Here is a 26,973-nt window from a genome sequence, read left to right as displayed (position 1 = left end):
CAGCTTATAAAATATGATGCAATGTGACAGATATAACTACCCAACAGCATATATAGAATTCAAAATTAGCTACACCTGGACCAGCTACAACATTAACTTGTATGTTAATGCATCAGTGATAGTAATCCACTTATGTATATAATAGTATAACATTCTGAAAGGGGCCATTCTACATAATGAGTACTTTTGATACTTTAAATACATTGTGCTGATAATGCTTTGGTAAAACAGAATTTGTATCAGAGTATTCTTTACAGTGTGGTATTGCTACGTTTACTCAAGTAAAGAGTATCAGTACTTCTTCCACCACTGTTGTTGTGTAATGTGTGACAATTTTCTTGCCCTGCTTGTGTTGTCTGTTTGTATTTATTATCGTTGTCTTTATGCTGTCCTCTTTGGCCAGCTCTCTCTTGAAAAAGACATTTTAATTTCAATTTCAATGAGAATTTTACCGAGTTCAGTAAAGAAAAAGATACAAAGAAAAGTTCAAACCAAAGTGAATGAATTTTATAAGCATGCTGTGGATTAGCTTACCTTCTCCCACCATGGACACTCCTATAGACATTCCCATGAACTTGCTCTTCGTCCATACATGGGCATTGACGCACATCCTCCTCTCCCGGCACTCACAGTAAAACCCAGACACTGGTGGATGATGGGACACCTGCTCGGCCACAAATCGGACTCTGTAGCAGCCTCCTGGTGAATCATCACCCTGCTGTGTGTTGTTGGCGCCCCGGCTTGGCTCCCAAGAAGAGCCCTGGTTCGATCTGACCAAAGGTTTGACTTTGTCCCGAGGCACTTCCCAGGAACAATGGAAGGTCTCCCCCAGCACAGGGTTGTAGGGCTTCTTGGCCACAGCACCTTTCCGCCCCTCATGGAAGGCGGTCAGGTAGTACTCGACAAAACGGACTATTCGGTCCTCGGCCGTGGCCCCAGCTGTGATCGACAGGAACATGTCAGGGTGGGCCATGAAGTTGGCGTACATCTCCAGTAGTGATCGCTTTTCCAAAATGAAGGTAGGCAACACCACCTGGGAAACCCAAAGTGTAAAGGATAAGATTTATTTAGGCTCAGAAAATAACAATTACCTCAAAAATTACATATTTATACACATAAACTCTCTTTTTGTAGTTCTACTTATAATTCAAAAGTCAGTGTTTCAGTGCGGTACCCGTGTGAGGTCCATGCCCAGTTTGAGCTGGGAGAGCAGGTGGAGAATGATGCTCCGCTGGTCATCCAGGACACCCAGGTCCTCTTCTTCATTATCCTCCGTATCTGTCACCTCTTCAGTGGGGCTGATGTCTTCCAGCCCTGTGTGGTGCTATGAAAAGAAGAAGAAAATACAAAATGTAATGATTTTCACCTTTTCAATCTAGAATCACTGTTTCAAAGTATATGGGAGATTACTTTTTTTTTTTTTTTACGTGTGGAGGTTGTGCTGTAAACAGATTTTGGAGCCATTAAAAAGCTAAATGTGAGTCTGCTGTTATAACACAAGCCCAAGAAATGAGAATACAACATAATAATAACAATTCGGCAGCATTCAACCACTGTGACAAAAAAAGATTGAACCAATTAATTCTTCTCAAACTTTGAAATAACTCCCCCTAGGAGCTGCAAAATAAATCTGAGGGCTTGCAAGGTGATTAAAGGATGAAGCTGGCATTATTCTATATTTTTCTTACTGTCAATATGAAAAGACCAAAACCAACACTGCGTTAAACTGTCTCTCAATACTTTTTGACTTCTCTGAAGACAAAAATCTTTACAAACACGGCACAAATATATAGTTTAAAAAAAGTTATTTCGTAAAAGAGCCGGCCACTGTAGTTTTTAGCAAATGTTACTCAAACAGGAGTAAATAGTGTATTTGTTGGGGACTCTTTTCAGCTGCAGATTAATACACATTTGGTGAGTTAGTGAGTAGTTAGGGTAGTTTATTTTGTGGTTTGCCTCAAAATAAACTACAGTGACTACATAGCCTATTGCCAGCCTTCTCCTTTAACAAGGAAGGAAATAAGTTGTAAATTGTGCTTATTTGTTCTGACTTTTGTTGGGTCTCTGTAAATAATATTATAAAGAGTACGGTTTAGACCTGCTCTATAGGAAAAGTGCAACGAGATAACTTTTGTTATGAATTGGCGCTATATAAATAAAATTGAATTGAATTTTACTTTTCACTGATCTTTTGTGTGTCTGAATTGCTTGATATTTTTACATCTTCAGCCCTCTAAAAAATATTAAAATGAAACAATCTAATAAGTGAAGGTCACTCTTTACTCGCAGCTCAGATATATGAAACCTGTGACAAGACGTCCCGAGTAAAAAGGTTGGAAACCATCGATATAACTGCAAAAAATATTCTACATTTTAGTCTGCTCACTATTCCACATATTCACAGATACAGTGCTGCTCACTGCGACACCTGTCACTTGGAAAGGTCGAGAGGAGGAAGATGAAGCCATTTTCTTCCACCAACATTCAACTGTCAATACCAACGATAAGGTCAACTCATTTAGAGGCCAGCGCAGGACCTGTTACAGATGCAACCTACTGTTACCAAAGGACACAATCTCATTTACTTTTCACTGCAGACCATTCCTACTCCATTCAGCCATGTCATCTCGCCTTTCAAGCCACTTTCAGCATTTCATATGGCAATAGGAGCACTACATTTCTTTGAGTACTCTGAGTGCCTCTTGTTTGCTTCCAACAGCTTTCAGCACAGACCTACACAATGCCTTCATGGGTGTATGATATTTGGCATTGGTCAAAGCAGCATTCAACTGGAAATGGTTGAGGTTAAAGAAGAGCTGATGCCTTTGATATCTGCTGCGGTATCTTGGGGCAGGAAGGAAGGGAAAAAAACAAGAAAGAGGCTGATGTATAATGCAGAAAGTGCTCTGGAGCCTGTGGGCAACAGCAAACTCTTTGTACACCCCCTCCACCCCACTGCTCTTTATTCTCCATTTCTATCTGTGTCTCTATGCAATAACATTCAATGCAAATGTGTCCTTTTTCCAACTTGTAGATCTCATTTTAGTGAAGCTGCTGCTGGGGGAAAAAAAGCTAAATAAGCAGGAATACTGAGAGAATCTGGCAGCATAATTGCATGGAGTGCTCCTGCAGAAAGGTGGAGAAACAGTGAAGGAAAAGAGATTTCCAGGACCAGAGTGCCTGCCTGTCACCTGAATATTTCATTCCATGCATGCATGCCAAAAGCTCCACACATCCACTCACGCATCCACACTGAGCACACTCTCTGCACCAAAAAACATTTCGCACAAAAGACACAAACACACACACGCGCGAGGGAGCATGCTTGAACACACAATCACAGGAGTCCCTGGAGCTGGTTGGTTCTCGGAGCCGAGTGATATATATAGAAGTGCGAGGGAAAAGAGAGGAGGTACTGTAGGGGAGAGGTCTGTTATGATTCCAGTGTTTCTAACTAATTAAAGAGGCTCTTGACAGCGACAGGAAATTACTGCCCAGGAGGTCAGAGCATTTCTGCGGAAACCCTCGAGTGGATATATTGGTGGACTTAGTGGTTGTCATTAGCTAAGACTTTTTAATGTAGTTTAACTTGTCTAGAAGTGGGTAATAATGTGTCTCAAATAATAAATATGCAAGGAGAGTGTTTAGATTCATGACTTCACAGTATGAGGAGGAGAAGAGAGTTACTAATGTTGGTCATTGCAACATGAAATCTTTTAATTTTGACATTTGGTTGTATTACATTCTATGGTAATATGTCTCAAAACATCCTCAACATTACTCTGCATGCAATTTATATCCATTATATCACATATTTTAACTTTTAACCACCCACTGTTGTGCCTGTAGGATGCTAGCACAGGATGTTAGCATATATTTTTAACTTTCAAAGACCGCTAGTACTATGAAAAGTTACGTGAATAAGAACATGTATTTTGTACTGTATAAATAGACATGGCTCTAGTTTTTTGGGCCACTGTGGTCATATAAAAAAAAGTCTTGTTATAAAAATAGTACAATGCACAGCAGTGTAAACAACTGCAACTTTAAAAATATGGGTGTTAAAGAGTTAGCTAATAGCTACATTGCTACATTACATTTGGTGGATAATGTGGGCCTTATGTTAATTGGTACCACTTTTTAATGAGGCACCCTTTATAAAGAGTTCATATGTTGCAACTAATAGCTTTATTAACAGTTAATAAATATTCTTTAAAGCTTTATAGATCAGTTATAAGCCATTTATAAGAATAACCTTTAAGTTGCCAGTTTGTGAAAAATAAATAATTGGACAGTTTGACCTCTCACTTGAACTAAAATGAGTTGTGAATACCACACTGACATGATGTCACCTTTTAAGTTGATATGGTGAACTTGTTAGCAAACAGTTGCTTATTTACACATCCAGCAGATACAGAGCAACATTATCATTCATTTGGAGTCGTGTTTCCGGCCACCTGGCGAATGTAAGTCCAATATTCACTCTCTTTTAGCTCTGTTTTTGGTCTCTACCAACTCCTGAGGGAAATATCTGGCTCTTTAGTTGCTAACAGCTCCACTATGTTCACCAGCTAGATGCTAACTGCATTTGTCGTTTGGTGCTGAGCAAACAGCTGCCTGCTGTGGCCACAAAACAACGCTATGAGACCAGTGAGAGTGAATCAAAACAGTGACCGAATAGAAAGGATAAACACCAGCCAAAAAAAGTTTTTATTAACAGCTTATAACTGACCTATAAAGCATTAGTAAAAATGTATTAACCATTAACAAAGCAATTAGTTACATCTCTTTATAAAGGGTGCCTTATTACAGAATTGTACCCATTTATTCAATAATCTCAGATACATTACCCATGAGAGTGGAGGTTTTGTATTTCACCTTCTTCCATTTCAAGACCCATTTCAGCAGCTTTTAAGGACGCTGTACGTGTAAATGTTTACCACCAGAACGAGCCCTGCTGGCTAGGTTGTTCTATAATTTATGAAGTCAACAAAGACTCTCAGTGTTGGAGGAAAACTATGCTTCCAATTTCAGATAAATGATGTTTACTGCTAAAAAAAGCCCAGTGCAGGCTGGGTAACCCCTTAGGCTGCAACTTAACTATTCACCCCCATATCCAAAACAGACAGACAGAAAGACAAACAGTATACCATGCAAGGACGCATGCACAAACACAAACATCCGCTTGTAAACACTCACGCTGCATTGCTGTGTAGCTACAGGCTTGACCTGCATAAAACTGGATCTCATCTCCAAAAAGGAAAAAAGTAAGATGGCCTCAGGTAAACACAACAGCAACAGTAAAATCCAGCAAATAGACAGAAGCGTCTTGATCCACAAACAGGATAGCCACTGCACAATGCTTGCGTCAGTGTAAAATCCAATTAAAGAGGTGTACTCTCAATTAAAAAACCTGACAAAACTGTATCTTTCGAAGAGTTGAAAGCTCTGACAGGCACCGCAGACAAGAACAAACTTCTTCCTCAACCCAATATGTTGCCTGAGTGAGCAGCCTTCTTAAAGGAGTCCTGGGTCTTGTTAAAGAGACGTACAATGTGGCTGAGTTAAGGTGGTGAGCTGCTGTTCGTGACTTGCAGAGAGAGTCTCTCTCCTCTCTGCCCACCACCCACTCTGAAAAACAGGAGAGGAGGGGAAAAAAAGCTCAGGGAAAGTCCCAGTGACGTTTCCCTCTGCATCCTCCCATAATACCTTCTGGTTTCCCTACATCTCTTTCCATTTTTACATCCTCCTCCCTTTCCTCGTCACTTGTTCCTCCGCTCTGCTCCCTCATGCCCTCCTCTGACATGGCTTCCCTGCTTTTATCCCTCTTTCTACACCTCCTCATTTCCTCCACCTTTCCTGCTTGTATCTAGTACATGTGGTAGGGGTGTGTATATCTGCTTGCTTAAGTACCACTACTCTGGCAGCTCTGCAAACCTACAGTAGTCACCTCTTTTTCAGGAACTCACAGGCGACTCTTCAACACACTCATTTTTTTTGCAATCCTTCTCTCCTCTGTCTCACACTCTCCCTCTGTTTCAGTCACTCTGTAACTGTCTTCTTCTCTGAAACGTTCCACCCTGACAGTCTTCCTTTTAATTGACTCCAGTCTCATGTTTGATTCATTCTTCCTTTCTTCCTCCGCCCTTGTGCTGTCATCTCTGTCATTGTTTCTTCCATTCACCCTCCCTTACCTCATCTCCTCATTCATGCCATCCGCTATTCTGTTTCATCACCATCTTTCTCCTTAACTGTCTCCTCATTCATTCGCATTGGTCCCCCCTCCTGTTCTCATTTTTCTCTCACACTAAATGCTTCTCAGTTTCTTTTTCTTTTCTGTCTACCTCTCTCTCGCAAGTCATCAGGGGAGAGTGTGGGTGTCTACAGAAGGCTTAGATAGGGAAAGTCTGCTCGTGCTCCCACTTCAAAGACTCCTTTTCCTTCTCGGTTTGAACAGGCTAAACTTTGAGGGCTTGTCCTCCTTCACCAGCCGTCCTCTTCATCCCCTATCATCATTACTTCCATCTTTTTTTTTTTGTCAAAACACTATCTGAGAACTGGGGGAAAGTGTACTGTAGGTGTATGGGACTCAACTCAGAAGTGTCCTCTTTTCTAGCTCTACCTTTGAAGTGTGTATGTTAGAGTCAAGTGGATTTATCCTCCTTCTATTCCTCTCAGCATCGTCAACAGAATAAAAAGCTAAATGGTAACCTGCATTATTAGTCATCACCAGCGCAGGGAGGACAGCTTTGTTGTGCAAATTAAATGTTTTGTCTCCACTCAGCTCAAACTAGATTTTAATTAGTTGGATGTGTTACCTGCTGAGTTTCCACCTGCTTAGATGCTAAACTTGACCCTTGACCCCTGTTGTATCATGTCATGTTAGTATAGTTAGTTTTTTCACTCATAGCTAAAACAGTACACAATGATGATTAGTATGGAATATACTGTATATAATTAGTATGTCGTATGGATTTGGGACTTGCCATAGGAAAAGTCCCTTTGCACATTCCTGTCTGCATTTCTGAATCTTGAAACTTGAAAACTCTTCATCAATAACAAAATGGGAAAGCAGCACACTGATAACTCCATGCATATATTTCTAATTATAAAGGCTGAAAATTGATTTTTAGATTTCCCATGATGACAGGATTGGAACCCGCCACTTTCTATATAACCACTACTATACTGCTACTGAAGTATTTGTGTCCCGTCTGTTAGCCTCTGACCTCTCTCTTATCAGCATGGCATTTTCACTGTTAGGTGACTAGATGTGTTTTGTTTCACGTCATTCTCAGTAAACCCTCGGGCAGCCATGTGTATGCGTGTAATACTAACAATTATGACATGTTCAGAATCACTTAAAAACACCTCCTGCCCAAATGTCAAACAACCACTAAACTTCCAAACACTGTCTGCTATATTTATCAATTATGTGGATAAGAATCACTGCCCGGAGGAGCAAGATATGTTAATAAATTGATGGTTTCACAACTAACGTAACAACTGTGTGTATTTTTCGAGCTCTACTTCCTCTTTTAAATGTCAGGTATGTTTTGAATGTCAAAGTCGAGGGAGATACTGAAAAGCTTGAAAAGGTTTTCAGTTTGGGTCCCGTTTGGCATTTATCTCAAAGCTACAGGTTATAGTATTTCTACCTATCTTACCTTGCCTGTCATTTTATATAAAGTATACAAGTTTTTATACTTTTTACTAATAACAGGCCTGCAAACTCCAGTGGGATGAAAAAGGTGACAGTTCTGAGAATAGGGCTAAATTGGGCTTTGCTGCCTCTGGTGTTTGTACACAGCCCTGGCTCGGACCGTGCCACACAACACTATTCCAGCCATGATTTGTGTGTCAGGTAATGTATAAATTCCTTGCCCACGGACATTCATCTTACTTTCTATTTTGCCAAGATATGTTGTTGTTGTGATGTTAGCTATAGTAGCAGGACAGTTGTGAGCATCGCTGTCTGGAGCTGGTGTGCTGCTCTGGGAAACCGTCTCATCCTCTCTGGCTGTTAGCTTCGCAGCAGCAACTGTAGCGGTGTCGTTGTTCGCTCTATATCATGGTATTGGATTTCTCCAGAATTGCATACCCCGCCTTTAAACAGCAACATTTCAAGTTTCATTACAAACATTGGGTCAAGCAGGGTCCTGCCTTAAGTGCAATGTGTCTGAATCACAAGGGTGCCATATCTTTCATTCAAAACGGTGAATTTCGCTGAAAGGCAACAAGTTTGCAGCTATGTAATAAGACCTGCAGTAATTTTACATTGATTAGCAGCTTTAAAGGCATTTAAATGGTAACAGATGTCTGGACAGACTGCACTGCATTTACTGCTTAGTCTCAAATTAGGACATCAATGTCTAAAAATATGTTGTGCAGAGAACTACAGCACAGACACTGAGCTGATCATTATCAGTAGGTTTTAAAGCTTTGTTAGCATTTTGGGTTAAGGGGGGTGTATTGCAAAACAGCAGAGCTAAATCAGCCTAGGGTTTTCTGCCTATACTGTACCTACAAAATCACAAAAAATCTCTAAGTTACATTAAAATGTTAGTGAAGCAGAGTGCACAGTCTACCAGAATAAAGCAAAACCAAAATAGTGAACGTATTAAAGCCGTGAAAGGTGACAGAAGCAGTCTTTTCTCAGGTACCAAAAACCGGACATACAGCGCTTGAAAAAAAACCATTTGAATGGTTATGAACAAAAAAGCGAATCAACACTGTGCCAGAATCAGACCTCCCAAATCTCTCCCCACTCTGAGGCAAGTGGGGCAGAGATGTTGAGTTTCAGAGCTTCATGTATAAATTATAATGAGCAGTTTCATCAGCACAGCATCAAATGAGAGGACAGAAAATACAGCCGGTGCAGACAAGTTGGTTAGGTACTCACTCACACACACACACATATGCTTACACAAACATACTGTACACCATTACATTTGGTGGCAAGTCATCCTGAGGCCAGTGTGAGTTAAAGGTGGAGCAATTTAACAGTAAAACAACATTACCACATTGCTACATTTTGAGACACTAAGAACAAAACAATAAGAACAATTGTTTGTTTTTTTCTCTTTTTAGTGTGTTTGTATATTGTTTTACGCTTTTTCAAATATATGCATGGCTGTATGTAAGTGTATGGTTGTATTTGTAAATATGTATTTATGAATATGAATGTATGGGTGCATGTGTGTATATAGATATGTTTTCATGATGTACAATCATGTATAGATATATTTTTATTTTTATTAATGTAAATTCTGCTTCCATTCAAAACTCAAGCTCACGACAGAGCTGTTGTCGATTACAATGGTCTGGAGTCAAATCTTTATGCTGTATTAACATATTGAAGGTGAACCCAAAGCCTTTTGCAGTTCCCTTTGAGGCTCCAGAGGGAGCTGTGCGAGAGCTGATTGCCTCAAGTGATGTCACATGAGTCAGCGTTTGTTGAGACTGAAGACAAGTTTGAAAATGAAAAAAAAGTTTTGGGGTGTGAAGTTAGAAAGAAGTGGGCTCACCAGACCTCTGTAGCCCGCTCCTCATCTCTGCTTGAGGCTAGCGGCTCAAGGCTACATTAGCCGCTACTAGCATAATGCCGTGTTCACATCACAGCCTTTAAACCGTAATTACGAGCAGCAGGGTGGGAAAAAACATTCACTTTAGCCTTCTACTTGTAATTCCTAGTTGGCGATATCGGAAAATTTGTGACACCGACCATATCTCCAACTTGCCGACGAGAACTACAGACATATCAACAAACTGTTGGCAGAATGGCTGCAAATGCACCACGGCTGGCAGTTACTTTGAAATAAAATCCAATATTAACACTAATACAATTGATTCAGCTAATTTTAAAAGGAGCTATAGACTTTGTATCTGGTTTCACTTGTTAACGAACAGCTACAAACATGTAGTAAAGTAGCTAATTTAGGCAGTTACTCCTAGTGGGAATAAGGTGTGGGTTTTTTTTTCTTCCCATTCTGCCAATATCGTGTGAATGCAGCATAAAAAAACAACCAAATCTCCACCCGAACTGTTGGCGGTCGTGTTGCATTGTGGGTAATGTAGGCAGGAGGTTTTGACAAGGCAAAATAATGGAATAAAAAAGACATTATCTCTGGATTTTTTACTGTCCATCATGAGTCCGACAATGTTGTATAAGTGCAATGCTAAATCGGTGGCGTACTCTTATAAATGTTATTGTTATTGTACTGCAGTTTAGTAAAGTAATGCCAACTCACACTCATTAACTGAGATTGTTAATGCTAATCCAGCAGGTTTAGTATTAACAGTCTCAGTGTCATTGCTTTTGTTTATCAGTACAGATCAATACAGGAGTCAGGAATGCTCCATTGAGCTGGTTATCTGCCTTAAGGATACAAACTACAGCTGAAATGATTTTGCAACAATTATAATTATTAATAAATTGTTTAATCCTTTTAAGCAAAAATTCACATGTTCCAGCTCTTCAAATGAGTGAATGTTTGATGGTTTTCTTAGTCTTCTATGACAGTGAAAAACTTTGGGTTGGTTGAACAAAACAAGCAAGTTAAAGACATCACCCCGGGCTCTGGGAACATGTGATGGGACTATTTTTTGACATTCTATAAACAACTAATCAATGAATCGAGTTAAAATAATAATGAATAATGAAAATAAGATGCAGCCCTTATACAAATGTTATAAAATGTCTTTGTATGTGCATATGGGCAGAGAAGAAATAAGGTATATTTTTGTGGTGCTTCATGCTTATTGTTTAGAAAAACTGTAAGAAATTTATATTTAAAACATGAAGGTTGAGATGTCTCTAATAGAAGTGCAGCAAGAGACAAAGGGGAACGTATTTTCCAACAAGCAGATGTCCTTTCCAGTGTCCTAAACTAAATCTAGAGTTCAGTAAAGAGAGTGGGTGACAGAGCATACAGTGAGTCACATGCTGCTGTTTATTTGATGTTTTCACTCCGAGACTGACAGGACCTTTATGCTTGTTAATAAGACTTCACGTAAACTCTTTTTATTACTTCGGCTGACTGTAGTGAGCAAGTTTAGAAGCAAAACAAAGCGCATTCATTTAGCTCAAATAAATATATAAGTTCATTATTCAACTGCAGGTTTCAAGTTGACCACACATGCTGACCTACAGATACAAAGATTATTAGACACTGATGTCATTGCAACAGTAAAAGGATTACCATTAGTCTTGTGTTCATGTGTAAAACTCCCTCTGGCAGTACAACAGACTGATATACTAAATCATACAGAAGAAAAGCTACACATCAGAGGACTTTGCTGCCATCTGCTGGAATAAAGAAGAACCAATAACTCACAGTTGGAAAGAGTTTTTAGCACAAATTGCAGGACAGGACATATTGTCTTATGTCTTTCTGGAGGATTTCCACCTTTTTATATAGGTTTTTAGAGAAATCTAATAAAATCAGGCAAATACAAAGATTATTAGACACGGATGTCATTGCCACTGTTAAAGTATTACCATTAATCTTGTGTTTAGAATAGGATTTCCTCTCCTACTCTGCCTTTCTCTGTTAATACAGAACTGACTGAGGGTCTCGTCATTAACTTTCTGTTCTGCAGCAGCAGCTTATATCCGTAGTAATACAGTGGACAAGTCTAATATGTGGCATGAGAGTTCGCTGGTGCTGTTGCAAATGCATTAACCCACCTTTTCTGCAAGCACTAGCAATTTTTCCTCCATTTTCCCACAGTCACGCACCGGCCCCTTCCTCTTGTTGGGTGCACACTAGGACTGAATATCAAACGGTCACTGTGGTGCTAAATAATTCAAATAGCAAACCTTTATTATTCTGGGGTAATGTATTTTCTTCCTTGTGCTCAAGACTACTCACGAGATTACAGGGAAAATGGTAAACTGGCAAAAGACCAAGATTGGAAATGGAAGATTAGATCAATAACTGACCTTGAGCAGTACTGGAATGGAAAATGTTGTCAAAAATTTAAGGTGGAGTGACATCTGACCAACAAATACTGAAATTGGAGCTAAACAAGAACATTTCATTTAAACCCTTAATAATGCAAGTACTTCCTCTTATTTGTACTGTTGGCTGCATACTAAAAATAAATATATCAAATATATAATTATGATTATGTATGATTCAGTGACCCAAAACATTTAGCAGTTAACTATCTGCACTGTGTTTCCCTACCACAAGAGGGCAAAATAACCATCTCACTAGATCTACCTTTAACAGGCCAAACAAAAAAGATAAAGATAAAGTATCATCCTGAAAACACACCCGATCTCTGTCCTTTATTATCTAAACATCACCTTTAGTGCGCAGAGGTTTCAGACGTTCAACTCAAGAAAAATCTCCCAACTCCCCCTGAACCTTCCCATCTCCTTCATGCCAAGATAAAACTTTCAATCACTCAGACAGGACAGGAAGAAATCAGGTGGATGATGTTGCTGAATCTCATTAAAAGATGAATAAATGTCAGTGTCAAGCTGGACTAATGCGCCTTGGCAATCTGCGCTGTATCTCCTCCGTCTCTCTGCCCTTCCTCTTCAAACGCCAGCCAGAGCATCTTTGAAGGCTGTAATGAAATCTGGGTGAAGCTGCAGGGCAGAGCCGAGAAGCAGGCAGGAGGAAGGTGCAAAATATTACAGAGCAGTGATGGGGTGCGGTGAAAAAAAAAAAAGTTTACATTTAAATGCGTCATCGCAAAATGACATGTCTGCTTTTCTTTAAAAAAAGAACACCTACGTGACACTGTATGACAGATTTTCTGTTTTGTGGCGACAGTTGATGATATGGTACTGTGTGTTTTGGAAAGAAGACTACAATTTCAGCTTGTACACTGAAATTGTTTACACCGTAATTAAATTTCTAATTTACTGGCTACACTTGACAAGCTAGAATGCAGTTTATTTTCACTGATGAGGTGCTGAGAAAGTTTTAAGTTATTTTACTTGGGAGGCGAAAAATAAGACCTTTTGCATTCCTTTGTGAGATCTCACCAAACCTATGCAATATAAGTATTTTTTAATTGCAGATGCTAATTTACTGACAATACAGCTACACATTAAATGACAGTGTGAAGAGAAAGAAGATCATTTTTCACATGATTTATAGACTAACAGTCAAAGAGGAACTATACAGTGGACATTTTAGTGTCAAAACATCACCATTGTACAGAAGCCTATGTTTGATTTTGATTAAATTAGAATATGAGACTAAAGTATAGGTCATGAGGAGTATTATGATATATAATACGAGCAATATTGTGGTGGAGTTTAAAGGTGCTACTGATAACATTGATAACATCCAGCCATACGATGACGCACTCCCCCTCCCCCCTTCCATTCCAGGGGTTGCCAGTTTGTTGCCCAACCTGCATATTTCATGGTCGAGTGCAGTGTTGCCAACTTGGCGACTTTGTCACTAGATTTAGCGACTTTTCAGACCCTCTTAGCGACTTTATTTCTAAAAAGTGGCTAACGACAAATTTTGCGAGTTATTCAGACCGTCAGGGAAAAGGCGAGAAACATATTCAAATATATTATATTGTAATTCATTCCCATGCGTGCTGCAGCTCTTCTGCCAACAGTGTCTTTCTTCCTCTCCTATAGCACTGTGCGCAGGAAGTCAGTGTGGGGCAGCTTCACTCTCCGGATCTCTGGGTTAGGATGTTACAGCTTGTAAATATGTAAATAGTTCATTTGATCTTGTAAATATTTAAATTGTTTCTTTGATCTTCTCCATCCTTTTGTAGATTCTTTATTACTTCAAATACATGATGTCCCTGTAGTGAGTTTGTGATTATTTGGCCAAAGATTTCTCTATCTACGTTTTATGTCTTAAATTGAGGTGATCTCTCCCTCACTGCACTAAGCTGTATGCAAATGAATGTGTGATGATGTCATCAACATGCAAATGTATGGATGGCGTATGTATGGCGACTTTTGGAGCTAGTGCTAGCTACTTCATTGGAAAAGAGTTAGCAACACTGGTTCGAGTGGAGTGAGACTCATATCAAGTGATTAATCGTGATAGAGTAATGAATTCATTTTTGCAACATATTACTATACATTAGCTATAGATTTAGGTTACTTTTTGCGGTGGTGTATTTATTCCAATCAAAGAGTACAGTACATTGTAGGGATGCTATTAAAACCCACAGCGCTCCACATTAGACAGACAGCTACAGTAAAAGTTGAAAAGTTAGCTAGCGCGTAGTGTTGACCTCACATTAATCGAAGTGTCAGCCCATTATGAGATCTGACATGCTACACTATGTTCACCAGCTAGCCGCTAACTGTGACTGCAGTTGCTGGGCAGTTAATGTACAGTGGATTTATCAAAGCTCTTTTTGCTGAAAGCAGCTGCCTGTTGTGGTAAAAAATTAGGTTAATGAGAGCAGTGAGAGGGAACCAAAGTTGTGTGCCGTAAAACCAAAACAATGAGCTGAAAGATGCTAAAATGCTACACAAAACTGAGGGGGTGATGATTCTCTGTGGGTTCATTCTCATAAGCGACACCTTTCATAATACACAGTAATTTTTTTTCCAGTGTAAATATAAAAATATTGATAAATGCAGCTTTAATTTTTCCTTTCAATTAAAATTTGTGTGGGTAACAGCTTAATTCTGAAGGATTTGTGCCTAAGTCTTGTTGTGGCTGCTGATGTGACACGAGCAAAATACTTCTTGAGGTAATGTAAACGTTTTGCGAGTAGGTGTTCCTCCTTTTCCTGTATTTCCCTTATGTGTCTCTGTAGAAATATGATCCCAGATGGTAATTTTATAGTTTCCTCAATGTGTGTATCTTATTTTATGACAGGCATGACTTGGCATTACTTATTAGTGGAGCACAGTATCTTAATAGCACACTTTAGTGGGCAGAAACATACTGACAGTGGCAGGAATGTCGGTGCAGATGGTTGGCTGAGGCCCCCTGAATCATAACTACCATAACGCTGTCTGAAATGTCTTTAAGGTGCCAAATCACCATTATGATCTGCCCTCCTTTCTCTGCTCTTAATAGTGCACCATGAAGTATGTTGAAGAGCTTGACAATTAGCTGTAAATGGGTTGACACTGCAATGCCGTAATACCCATTTTATACTCATATGTCAATAGAAAATGATCATTAACATGACAGATTACATCTCTGTGCCTCTAGATTAGACTGCTACCAGCACAGTTAAATCCCTCATGGTGGTTAGGCAGGGTGCTGATTCACTGCTCACATCAACGGTAAATGTCCCTCCCTGCCCCCTGTACTTTGTTTTGTGGTTAGATTTAAACAAGTGTCAGCCCATTATGAGATCTGACATGAAGCTGTTCCCTCAATGTTTAACAACAGAGACTTATGACAAGTAACAAGTTTAACATGTGACAAAAAGGCTATTATGAGCAGGCGTGGCAGTAAGTGCTGCTGAGATGACACGTGCCCCATTAATCTTCATCTTGTTACTGACAGCTGAGGATTCCATTATTGTGCTATGTTTGAATAATAGGATGACAGAACCAAGGATCAATGTGATTCATGTGACAGAGGTGTTACAGAAAAGTGTCCTACGTTTGCACGATAATCAAATGAACAACCTTTGTCGTTACTGTTCCGACACCGGCAGTTGATTTTCAGTTGAACATTCTGTTGCTATAGCAACCCCTGCAGGCAAAATTCCATGGCAGTTTAACTGACATTTGCTGCCTTCAAATGGGACTTGTGAGCCTGTGGTTACGACATGGGAAGTTGTGTACACGAAGTGGTAAGTCGTGGGAACATCGCTGCTAGGCAACGACAACATGGACGCCAAAAGACTCCTCATTGTTCACCGACAATAACAATTAAGCAAGCTAGCGAGTGGGTAATGCAATGCAGAAAATAATGAAAAGATGAGGCTGTTGAGAATATCAACATTTTTCCTCAGAGATATTGTAAAATTACGATGAAAAACTTGATATGACTGAGATTACAATATATTAACTTAACCATTCACTGAAGAGTGAACTTCCATGGCCTCCGCCATTTTTGAAAACGTCAGCAAACACGTCACCACAAGTGAACTCGGAGCTTTCAGAAAATGTCCACTTTCGAGGTCATGAATACCACAAGAGGGGGGGCGTTCATACGGACTCTCCTCGTGAACACAGTAAACATGACCCCATTTGAAAGCAGCAGTTGTTACATCCACCAGTCAGATCTGTGACCAAGATAGAGCTGAAACGATTAGTCGATTAATCACAGTTCAGCAACAGAAAGAAGTCATTTTTCAAGCAAAAATGCCAAACTTTTACTGGTGTCAGCTGCTCAAATACAAGGATATACAAGGAAAAAAAGCAATCTGAAAATGTAACCTTGGGCTCTGGAAAATTTTCCCACTATTTTCTGAGTTTGTGATCAATGCTAACCAAGCTAGTCGAGTCAAGACAGTTTTATTTATACAGCCCAATATCACAAATCAGCCTAAGACACCCTCTATCCTTAGAACCTCGATTTGCAAAGAGGAACAGTTGTCAAATGTAACCCACACAACACTGACTACATTGTTACCATCTTGCTAATATAACAATCTACTGTAAGTAACTATTAATTTACTGTTGTGCTAACTGTGTGTTTCACAATTTTTACTTTCACTCTTGCGGACTCTAGATTAATTACTAAGTTGTACCAACTATGGGAACTTAATATTGTGAGTCTGTACTTTTATGCATTCCATTTTCTTGTTGTACTAATTTATTTTTATAATACCTTTGGTCTAACTCTTGTTTATGGTATAACAGGCTGTGCAAATACAAATAAAGTGAGGGCAGAAGAGTTACTATGTAGTAAAAATCTTATATGTCTTTGGAAGCCATTGAATACAAAGAAAATCATCATCCTTTCTCTTAACCTGCCTTGCATACATCAACTACAGATGAATGTATGATTCCCTATATTTGCAATTTGCAGTTTTTACAGTGCATTGTGGTCTACATGGAGGATTAAAAAAAATTACACCAAAATGACTGGCTCAGTGCAGAAGGGGTGAGACTACAAAGACTACTTGCTGTTTGATTCTGAGAGACTGAAAACAAAACCCATAATTTAAAGCTTTTAATGCTTTAGATAGCTGAAAAGTCCACTGTAGTTTTTGCTAGTAGTCATTTGATGTAATCTCAAATCATCTATGCTTCCAAGGGAACAAGGCGACTACACCACCAATACTCAAAAAGCAAAACGCATCATGGGGATTAAAACAAATACAAATTCCTTCCTTTAGGGTAGATATTGTCCTTTGAAGTTACTAATCAGCATTTTAACTAAATTATTAAGACGTTTGCTAAGCTGTGCATGCCCCCCCCCAGCCTCTCCTCCCTTGTACTCAGGCTTCTCTGTGCTGGACCACCAGCCGTCCTGGGACCTCTCGCTGTCTCCTGGCTGTCAGACTTGCTTTCCATTTGGGACAGAAAGCAAAGCGCTGATGTCTCGCCCACTAGGCCTTATACTTTCACCCGCTCCTCGTTCTCTCCACCCGACTGACATACATTAACGTCAGTGTCACCTGGCCTCCTGATACAGGGTGGTCCAAACAGGCAGGCAGGCAGGAATTCATGAAGCCTCCTCCTGGGATCGGCTCAGTTACAGCTCTATACTGTGTGACCCACTTATTTGACAGCAGCTCTGTTAAAACTTTCAGAAGTGACGAGTGCTTCCCTTGCTGGGCAACAAGGGCAAACAATGAAAAGAAAGTGAGGCAGATATTGCCTCAACATCATCACTAGCACAGAATTGTTTCCACTGGCACACAGAGGAAAAGGTATGAAAAATCTGAATGAAACAAACCACTCATTCATTCCTATTTTTAAATTATGTCCATTATGTTTGTTCTCTAGGTTGAATTTGCTGAAAATAAAGCTCATAATTGTAATGCTTTTTGACAGCTGACTCATCTTACAAACAAAGATACAGTCCCTGCTTGCAATCGTCGCTGTCTACTGAAAACCCTACACCTCTACAGTATCCACTTTTCACGAGCTAAGAAAAACAGAACTATTTTAAGCTTTGTGACAATGAACTTTTCAGGTAATTCAATGTGTTTTTAAATGGTTTAGGAGAATTTTCTCTACCAATAAAGGAACACTCAATCCATAAGTTTATTTAAAAAAAATTAAATTGCCAAATTTGGAGATACATGGTTTTCACTGGGAATCATATGATAATACTGCAACTTTGACTCAAAAAAGGAGGCGAAATGTTCACTGTGATGGACTGCCTATCTAAGGTAAGCAAGTTTCAAGTCTGTGCAAATTCATTCCATAATGTGCTAAAGAAATTTTAACAATGGCTACCTGGAAAACAGGAAATCAATCTAAAAATGTACTTCAAAAATGTTAGCAGTAAGTAAAACATACATAATATGCATAATATTGTGTGTTCGGGTAAAACCATCAGCAGGTTTGTTAACAAGGCTAAGACTGAGAAACAAAAAAAGACTTTCCCAGTGTGATTAAATGCTCTCAGGGGCATCCTTGATAGACTAATAATTAAGACGCATACTTGATCTCTAAGACCAAGACAACAGGGGAAGGAAGTAGAGCAAGACAGAAGACAGAGGTGATATTTGATAATATGACGTAATGTTTCTCACCTCAGCACCATGGGACAGACTCCTTTTCCTGAGGGCCGGGGAGGGCTCGGCTGATCGTAGAGGAGTCAGACCTCCGTTCTTCAACAGCTCCCCTGAGGGCGACTTTGGTACAGTCCACACAGGAACACCATCTGAAAAATGACAAGGTAGTGTCAGAGCCGACTGCCGGCTTTTAGTGAACAACAGTGAGGAGGAGATGCTTGGGATTTACTACTATGTGATTTGTACTGTTGATTTATGTGTATTAATGCTTGATTTAGGGTTGAATGAAATTGATAAGAAGAAGAATCAAAGAGTGACTAGGGAGAAAACTCATATCACAATCTATATCCTACTTATTTCTGACATTCAATATTAAGGTTCTCATAAATGGTACTGAACTGAGGGTGTGTGATTGACAGAGACTACACGTCAGGAAATTTTGTGTGTGCTTGTGTGTGTCTGTTTGAATTGAATATTTGTTCATTGTTATGTCCTGGCCTGTTGTATTGACTCAGGTCATACAGACATTAATAGAATGATGATTCATTTTGACTCCGGGCCACAAACAATAAAATGTTCCGCAGAACTATTATAAATCTACATCCTGTACAGTCTGTCTCATGCTGTAACTGAGTCTTGAAACAATTACATGTCAGTTACTGCAGTTGTATAGGCATTTAAAAATCAATACATAATCTGAAAGTAATCTAGTGTCTTCACCTACAGGGGATCGAATGTCACAGGTGATGATTCTAATTGATGGTTTTTTTTGAAGCCATGAGCAAAATCCCTATTAATGTATTTCAGTCAGTGTTGTGGGGGTTACATTACAACTATTCCTCTTTGCTTGTGCTGTTTTTCTATATTTGGAAAACATCATCATCATTTTTTGAGACTTTCCGTCTGACCACATTACAAAAGTTTGTGAATGATGCACCAACAAGACTAAGGCTGTATTCACACCAAATCACGCATTGCGACGAAAACGCAGTCCTCCCATTCATTTGAATGTGGGTAGTGCGTTTAGGCTGTAGCAGTGGGGACCGCAGGGGTTGCCGAAAAAAACGCAGCGGCCCTGCAGTGAAGAGTTGACACAGAATCAACTTTTGGAGAAACGCACCCCGACGTCGCGCTGGGGTGGCCAATCATGTAAGCCGCCGATCAGACCAGAAGAACCCCACGGGAAGAAGAACCTTGTTTACCATGTAGCATTCCTCTGTTTACTGAGCAACTGTGAAGATGGCAGAGAGACTGATCGCTGCCGTGATGACATTTCCAGAGCTGTACAACCCTGCCATGAGGGAGTACAAAGACATTAATAGCTGTGCAGTCGCTTGGTGTTGTATTACTCTTCAAGTTGGGATTTCTGGTTAGTATATCTACTTGTGCTACAATCAGCACACAAGGCACACAAATGGGCCATGTAGTGACACTCCCACACCGCTGCACAACCCTGCACTAATTGCCACAACGCCTGATTTTGGTGTGAATACAGCCTAAGAGTCTACTGCGGCTCTGTGAGGCTACTACAGCACAGTCGTGCTTTGAGCTATAGGCTAACGTCAGCATGCTAACATGCTCACAATGACAATGTTAACATGCTATGTTAAAAAGGTATAATGTTAACCATGTTCAACATCTTAGTTTACTATGATAGAATGCTAACATTTGCTAATTAGCACTAAACAATGTCCATGTGAGGCTAATGGGAATTTCAGTTTTGCAGGTATTTGGTCATAAACAAAAGTTTTGGATTAAAAGTTATTGGGATTCATCCTCTGGTGACCATGAATGTCTGTACTAAAATGTGTGCCAATCCATCAAGTATGTTGAGATATTGCACAGGATAAGTGAAAACTTTAACCTGCTTGTGGTACTAGAGGAAAAGTCGTCAGGGGATCACCAAGTCAGTAGGCTTCCTCCTCTGGGGACGATGAATATCTGTACAAAATTCATGGCAATCTATCCAATAGTTGTTGAGATATTTCAGTCTGGACAAAAGCGTTGGACCGATCAACCAACCGGCAGACCGACATCTCTAAAGAAGTGACGCTAGCTAGCATGGTTAAAATTTCAGGCAACTACGACTGTAAATTAAAAAGTAGCTACACGAGTTATACAGTATTACATTGGGAAAAAAGTTAGAAAAATAGCAACTTTCAGTGGTATTATATTAGGAAGATATGAACATATTGAATTATTGTTTTATATATATAATAATTCAATATATATATATATATTATAATTCTGCTGTCCAAATGAATGTTTCGGAACATCAATTTGATTATTTTACATTTGATTTTGAATACATTTGCCATATTGTGATATACAAATATTATGAAGATAAATTATAAGATTAAATTTTCAATATTGTCATATTGATTTTAATCATATCACTCTGCACTACATCTAGCAATTACTCATTTTAAAGTAGCCTCAGCCTGGATTACAAGTCCTTAAGTTACAACTTTACATTATGGGGTAAGGTAAAAAGTCTAATGATTTATGCCAAACAGGAAAACTGCATTACTTCAGAGGAACCAATGGTTACAACACTGACAAAGTCTCCTCACCGGATATCTGCATAACAACACTACAAACTACAGGCTCAAAAACAAACATGAAAATTCAGTCACCACCTTTGACAGCCTTCTAACATTGTGCTACAACAAATAAGTATGTAATGCTGGGCTATTGCACTTATCATATTTTGTGTTTCCTGTATGAACAGACTCATCAGAAAACCAAGCTGCAAGTTTCCTCATTTAAAAGCTTCTTAAATACATCACAGTAGTAGATCCCATTTCAAAGTACTGTTAATGGAGCGGTACCACAGGCCCTTCTCATCTCCAGTCCCAACACTCAAATTGGGTTAAAAGTGTAATGCACCAAGAGAGCGTTCTTTGATATCCATTAGTGAGAAGCAAGCTGTGCTGACACAGGTCGACATGCTGGTGAGCCTGAGGCGAGTCTGTTTCAATAAAATGTGCTGAAATAGCCCTCAGGCCAGGCCTCTGCTTTGGTCAACTGACAGTTTTGACAGGAACCTGAAAAGTGTTAGTGAACCTCCTCCTACAATACTGGACTCCTATACCTTGGAAACATGAGCAGGGGTGGCTCTGAGTGAGATGTGAGTGAGTTGTAAATACAGTGAAAATTAAATTATTTTAAAAGGTCATTCTCATTTGGAGGTTAATAGGTTCCTGAGACTTAATTTCAAGATAGTGTTTCAGGGGAAACATTTCTAGAAATAGTTCATGCATTTATGCTGGTAATAATTTGAAGTATCTGGTTTACAAACACAATTTATGACAGATACATATACTTTCTCTGAGATGTCACAATGAAGCACCAGAAGTAGAAACACTCAGTGAGCAGGGGGGCTGTCTGGGCCATTGGATAGAGGCATGCAGGTGAATCAAAAGGCTGTCGCAGATCAAACAGTGGAGAGAAACATTCATGCAGTAGATGTTTCCAGTGGCTTTACCTTCCATTTCTGGGTTGTGACTTTGATTCAGACTTTGTGATGCTTTTCACATCCAACTCTTACCCTCTTACTCTTATGTTCCTCTTGTCCCTCTTCTGTTAGAAATGTTCAATTTTCTGTTTCTGTCTTTATGTTAAGCTGCAAGGGGACTAGTTTGCAAAGTAAATTATTTCCTTTATGGATTTTAATTTCCTTAAAGGAAAATGTTCTGCGTGTGAGGGTGAAAGAGACAGAAGGTTGGGCTTCAAGCTCTTTATGGTAGTGAGAGAGGGAAGGGAAAGGGGGATCCAAAAAGAGCTAGAGCGAGCAGCAAAGATCCTCTGTGACATCAGCTGATAATATGCTGTCTGGTTTGTGACTGGCAGGTTTTTGGTGGGAGTTTACAAAGATCCTTCAAGTTCCTTGCGATTACTAGAGATGACTCAAACAAGCTGCTCTGGTTTTGTACTAATAGGAGCCTGGAGGGACTAACGTGCCAGCCAAACTCAGTCCAACCTCATGCTCGGCTCTTTACCAAAGAGTTATCTTGCCCATGCAGTCGCAAAGCTTTTCTGTGTGGGCACAACAAAACCATTCAACCAACCAACCGACCAGCCAGCCACTCCCTTTGTCAGCTACATCAAATCTGGATGCTGCCCATGCCAGTGAGCCACACTACCAATCACTCAGCAAAACCGAGGATCCTAACAAAAAACTCCTCACTGAGGTGTGGGGGGTACATGCCGGAAGCGGGGAGCAGCTGGACCCCCACAGGACTTATCAGCCAGGCAGCGGAAGGAAAGAGGTTTGTACTTGCGGCCCGGTGGTCCCACTCCACACCACCCCCTGTCTGATGAACAGGTACAGGGCAGGGTGACTGTTGGCGCAAAGAGAAGACCAACAAACTGTGAGGACCAGCAGATTTGCTGGGATCCGGCACCCACCCAAACCCAGACCCCAAAAAACCTTCCTGAAGTCATAGATGGAGCTGAACCACAACTTCTTGGCTTAAATACTCCACCAAAAACATGTACCTGTAGAGCTTAAAAGATGGCAACTGTCGTCAGTTTCGATTCACAGTAGTTACAATGGATTCCAATGGGTACCAAGAAGTCAAGACATAAACATGCGTCAAAACCATCCATCCATTTTCCACTGCTTATCCGGGTTTGGGACGTGGTGGCAGCAGGTTATGCAAGGTAGCCCATACATCTTTCTCCCTAGCCTTGTCCTTCAGCTGTTCCTGGGGGATCCCAAAGTGCTCCCAAGCTAGATGGTATATCTCACCCCTTCAGCATCTCCTGGGTCTGCCCCAGGTTCTCGTCCCAGTTGGACATGCCTGGAATACCTCCACAGAGAGGCAGCTAGGAGGCATTTGAATCAGATGCCAAAACCACCTCAAATGACTCCTTTCAATGAGAAGGAGCAGTTGTGCTACACTCAGTTCCTTGCAGATGATTGAGCTCCTCATGCTATCTCTAAAAGGTGTGTTCAGACAGAAAGTGAAGTGAATTTTAGAGGCAGCACGAACGCATGAAAAATCAAAGGAAAGACCAGAGTAGGTAGGAATGGACACAATCAGCATAGGGCAGCGAGAACTGAGGTGCAGAAGCAGCCACGCTTATCCCAGGGATTTATGAGTCTGCTTCATAAACGAACAGAAACAAGAAGAAAAAAGGAGAAAGACTGGAGGGAAATAGAAGAGAGAACTGAAGTTCCTGGTGAGTTCTGAGATCATTCAGAGGTTGATCTCCCACACACACACACACACACACACAGAGTTTGCTACTAGAAAGCTTACGCTAAGATCTGTACAGTTGGTAAATTGGCTGTTTGGGGTGAACAAACACGAAGGTCCAGCGGTCAAATCTGCGTCACTTTCTGTGTTAACACACCTTTATTAGGGTGAGCTCAGCCACCTTGCAAAGGAAACAAATTTCTGCTGCTTGTATTCGTGATTTAATTTTTTCGATCATTATCCTTATGGAACAGCATCAAAAACATCCACAGAAACTTCCCAAATAACTCCAACAGCATAATCCACTTCTTCAGTATACTTCAATCAATCGTTGTTTTTCCAATAAATAGCTAAAAACACTACTTCCGGCAAAGCTTTGGAACTATGAGGAGGCAATAGTGCGACACAGAAGTAGCACATTTAGTGCTCTATTAGCCGTTTGGTAGTACCATTAAGTACAAGTCCATTTTGAACATCTACATTTCCATGACTGGTCCAGAACAGCTATTTAATGGACTTGAGGTGAGATTGTTTTGTCAAAAGCAGAGAAGTGGATTATGCTGCAGGAAATTTCTATGGGCAACCGAGAGTTGAGGCACATTAAAGCATATATTTTTTACTTAATTTATGAATGGCCATTGGGATCCATTGTAACTGCTGTGAATCCAAACTGTCTACATCTGCCATTTTCCACAAAAGGAGCAAGCTACAAATTTTCAGAGGCACCTTTCAAGCCTACAGGCAGTGAGTGTTTGGTATTCAATAGATGTTCAGTGGAGTATTACTTTAAATCAGCTCTACTCCTCTTTCCTGGAGAAAACATATATGGTGCTGCTGTTGTATAGCAACTTGGAGACTGTAAATGGATTATACATATCCATCCACTGTACTTGTGAAAATAGGATTAGTCCACAAGGTTTGATGGATTATCTTAACAGATTCTATTTTTATCCTGCATTTGGGGTCTACCTTCCACCTTTAGGAACGGTTCCCTAATCCTAATCCTTGGTGTTATGCCAATAGAACCACCCTCAGGCTGCAAATGGTTTAAGTCGAAACAACTTTATTGGATCCATAGTGATCTGGCACATAGAGGGTTAAACATGGCAGATGTCTGACATTTTAGGCACCAGTGTGGATTCCTTTGGCAAAGACTTAATCCCTTGAGGAGATTTAAAAAGTGCATAGTATTAGTCATTATATTTAGGTTTAATCATTCACACATAAACCCTGATTTTTTCTGACATGCATGTTGGGAGACAATCTGAAATGCTTTCAGGGATTCTGTAAACAAGACTGACAGTAAATTCATACACACTTCCCAATCAAGCTTGTACTCTTGGCATTGAATGCAACCGACGACATTGAAGAGACACAATAATGAATGGAAAACAACACAGAACAACACTACAACTAACTACAAACTATGACAAAAAAACATAAATGGAACAAAATAAACAATTTAACACACAAATGCAACATTCAGCAACATTTACTACAAACATTGAAGTTCATGGTACCCATCAGGCAGGGACAAGAGCCACAGTCCAGCTGCCCCAGCTGGCCCTTGCCGCTTGTGCTGGGCTCTGGAAGAGGGGACCGGAAAGACAAGAGGGATGGGGGAGATGGAGGGGTCGGGGGCTCCAGTAGCAGCACTGGAACGGGGCCCGGGGCGGACTCACCGGAGGGGGCTCCGTGGGTAGAGTGGTTGCGCTCAGAGGCCTGGGACTGAGGTGGTGCCTGGCTGTGGCTCTGGGTGTGTTGGAGGATATTCAGGCACTCTCCCAGGCAGCTTAGTGTGGCGGCCGATGTGGCTTTGAGCAGCAGAAGGTCCTGGTCCAGACAGGAGAGAGGGCCTTTGGTGGGTAGAGAGTCAATGGACTGGACCAGGTTCTTCTGTTGGCCCTCTGCTTGGGACATCACCTGGGGGACAACAGTGATGTGCAGCGTTAAAATACATAGTCAATAGTTAAAATACATAATCAACAGTCACTTTACTCAAATTACTAGTGAGCCATTGATTTAAAGAGATAGATCGGATTTTTTTCACATAATATGGTATATGTTACTTACAGGTAGCGGCGTGGATACGGATGTATATTAGCTGAGGCAATGAGTCCTGTAACTGCATCTCTCAGCCAGCCTTACCAGACAATATTTTAGGCCACAATGCAACATTAAAAACAAAATTTCAACAAAATCACTATCACTACCGGTGAGTAAATTACAGTATATAATTTAATGTAAAAGAAACTCTTCCTTTAACTCCCACTGTACATTGGCAGGAAAACCCCTCAATACACCCTACTACTCTTTCCTGATGTTTGCTATTCTATTTTTATTTATTCACTTTAAGGAACAAGAACTTCAATGGGTAATTACATGTATTTGCCTTTAAAGGATATGGCTGGAGGTATTTTGTATTTTTCCCATTCCCTTTCTTGATCCTGTGAAAACACCAAAACCAACATTATATAGCTTATTACTGACCTTCATTGTTGTCCAGAAACTATTAAAAACACATCAGTGAGCCACACAGTTGCACTTAGTGACAGGTTCCTTCATTGCAATGAACATGGGCACTGTAGATTATTTTGAGTCAATCCCATGTCCTAAATATTCAGTATTGCACCAAACGTGTATTAATCCGCATCTGAAAACAGTCCCCAACAAATGCACCATTTACTCCTCTTTGAATACATTTACTAAAAACTAAAGCGCCCAGCTGTTTTTGGAAATCATTTGGCCTCTTTAAGATAATGAAACTATAGATTTGTGGCTGTTTAAATATCTTCAGTAGGAACCAATGTGCTTGAGGCTGAGTGCCACAGTTCATAGTTGATTTTGGTCTTTTCATGGGATTTGTTGACAATAATAAAAACAGAATAACTCCAGCTTCAACCCAAAATGTCCATTTTCACCGTTGACTCGTGAATTGCAGACCTAATTAGTGGTAAGCTGGTGTTTTATTGTGATAAGATTTACATTATGGGATGTTTTTAAGCTGGTTATTGATCATTAAGGACATCTCAATATAAATGTGAATTTCTATTTACATTTTGGGAAATGACATACAATGTCTTTGAATGTTAGCAAATCATTTTGAATTAGTCATATGACTAAGACAGGACAGAATTGAGAGGTTGTATGGATAGGTTGCCCTTTA

At 40.1% G+C, this 26,973-nt stretch overlaps 1 protein-coding gene across 6 annotated transcripts in view; it reads right to left on the bottom strand.

Annotated features, from left to right (window-relative positions):
- The window catches only part of LOC122864802 (oxysterol-binding protein-related protein 10), a 97,672-nt gene that overhangs the window by 14,620 nt on the left and 56,079 nt on the right, over positions 1 to 26,973 (bottom strand). For all 6 annotated transcript variants that reach the window (XM_044172485.1, XM_044172482.1, XM_044172480.1 and 3 more), the window contains 4 exons: positions 25,490 to 25,730; positions 18,622 to 18,752; positions 1,175 to 1,324; positions 535 to 1,033 (listed from right to left, as the gene is read on the bottom strand). In XM_044172485.1, the coding sequence (XP_044028420.1) occupies positions 535 to 1,033; positions 1,175 to 1,324; positions 18,622 to 18,752; positions 25,490 to 25,730 (1,021 nt within the window). The remainder of the gene's footprint in view (positions 1 to 534; positions 1,034 to 1,174; positions 1,325 to 18,621; positions 18,753 to 25,489; positions 25,731 to 26,973) is intronic.

This window comes from Siniperca chuatsi, linkage group LG17 (assembly GCF_020085105.1).
Source record: "Siniperca chuatsi isolate FFG_IHB_CAS linkage group LG17, ASM2008510v1, whole genome shotgun sequence".
In the NCBI taxonomy this organism is placed as follows: domain Eukaryota; kingdom Metazoa; phylum Chordata; class Actinopteri; order Centrarchiformes; family Sinipercidae; genus Siniperca; species Siniperca chuatsi.
This window is presented reverse-complemented; position numbering and strand designations above follow the sequence as displayed.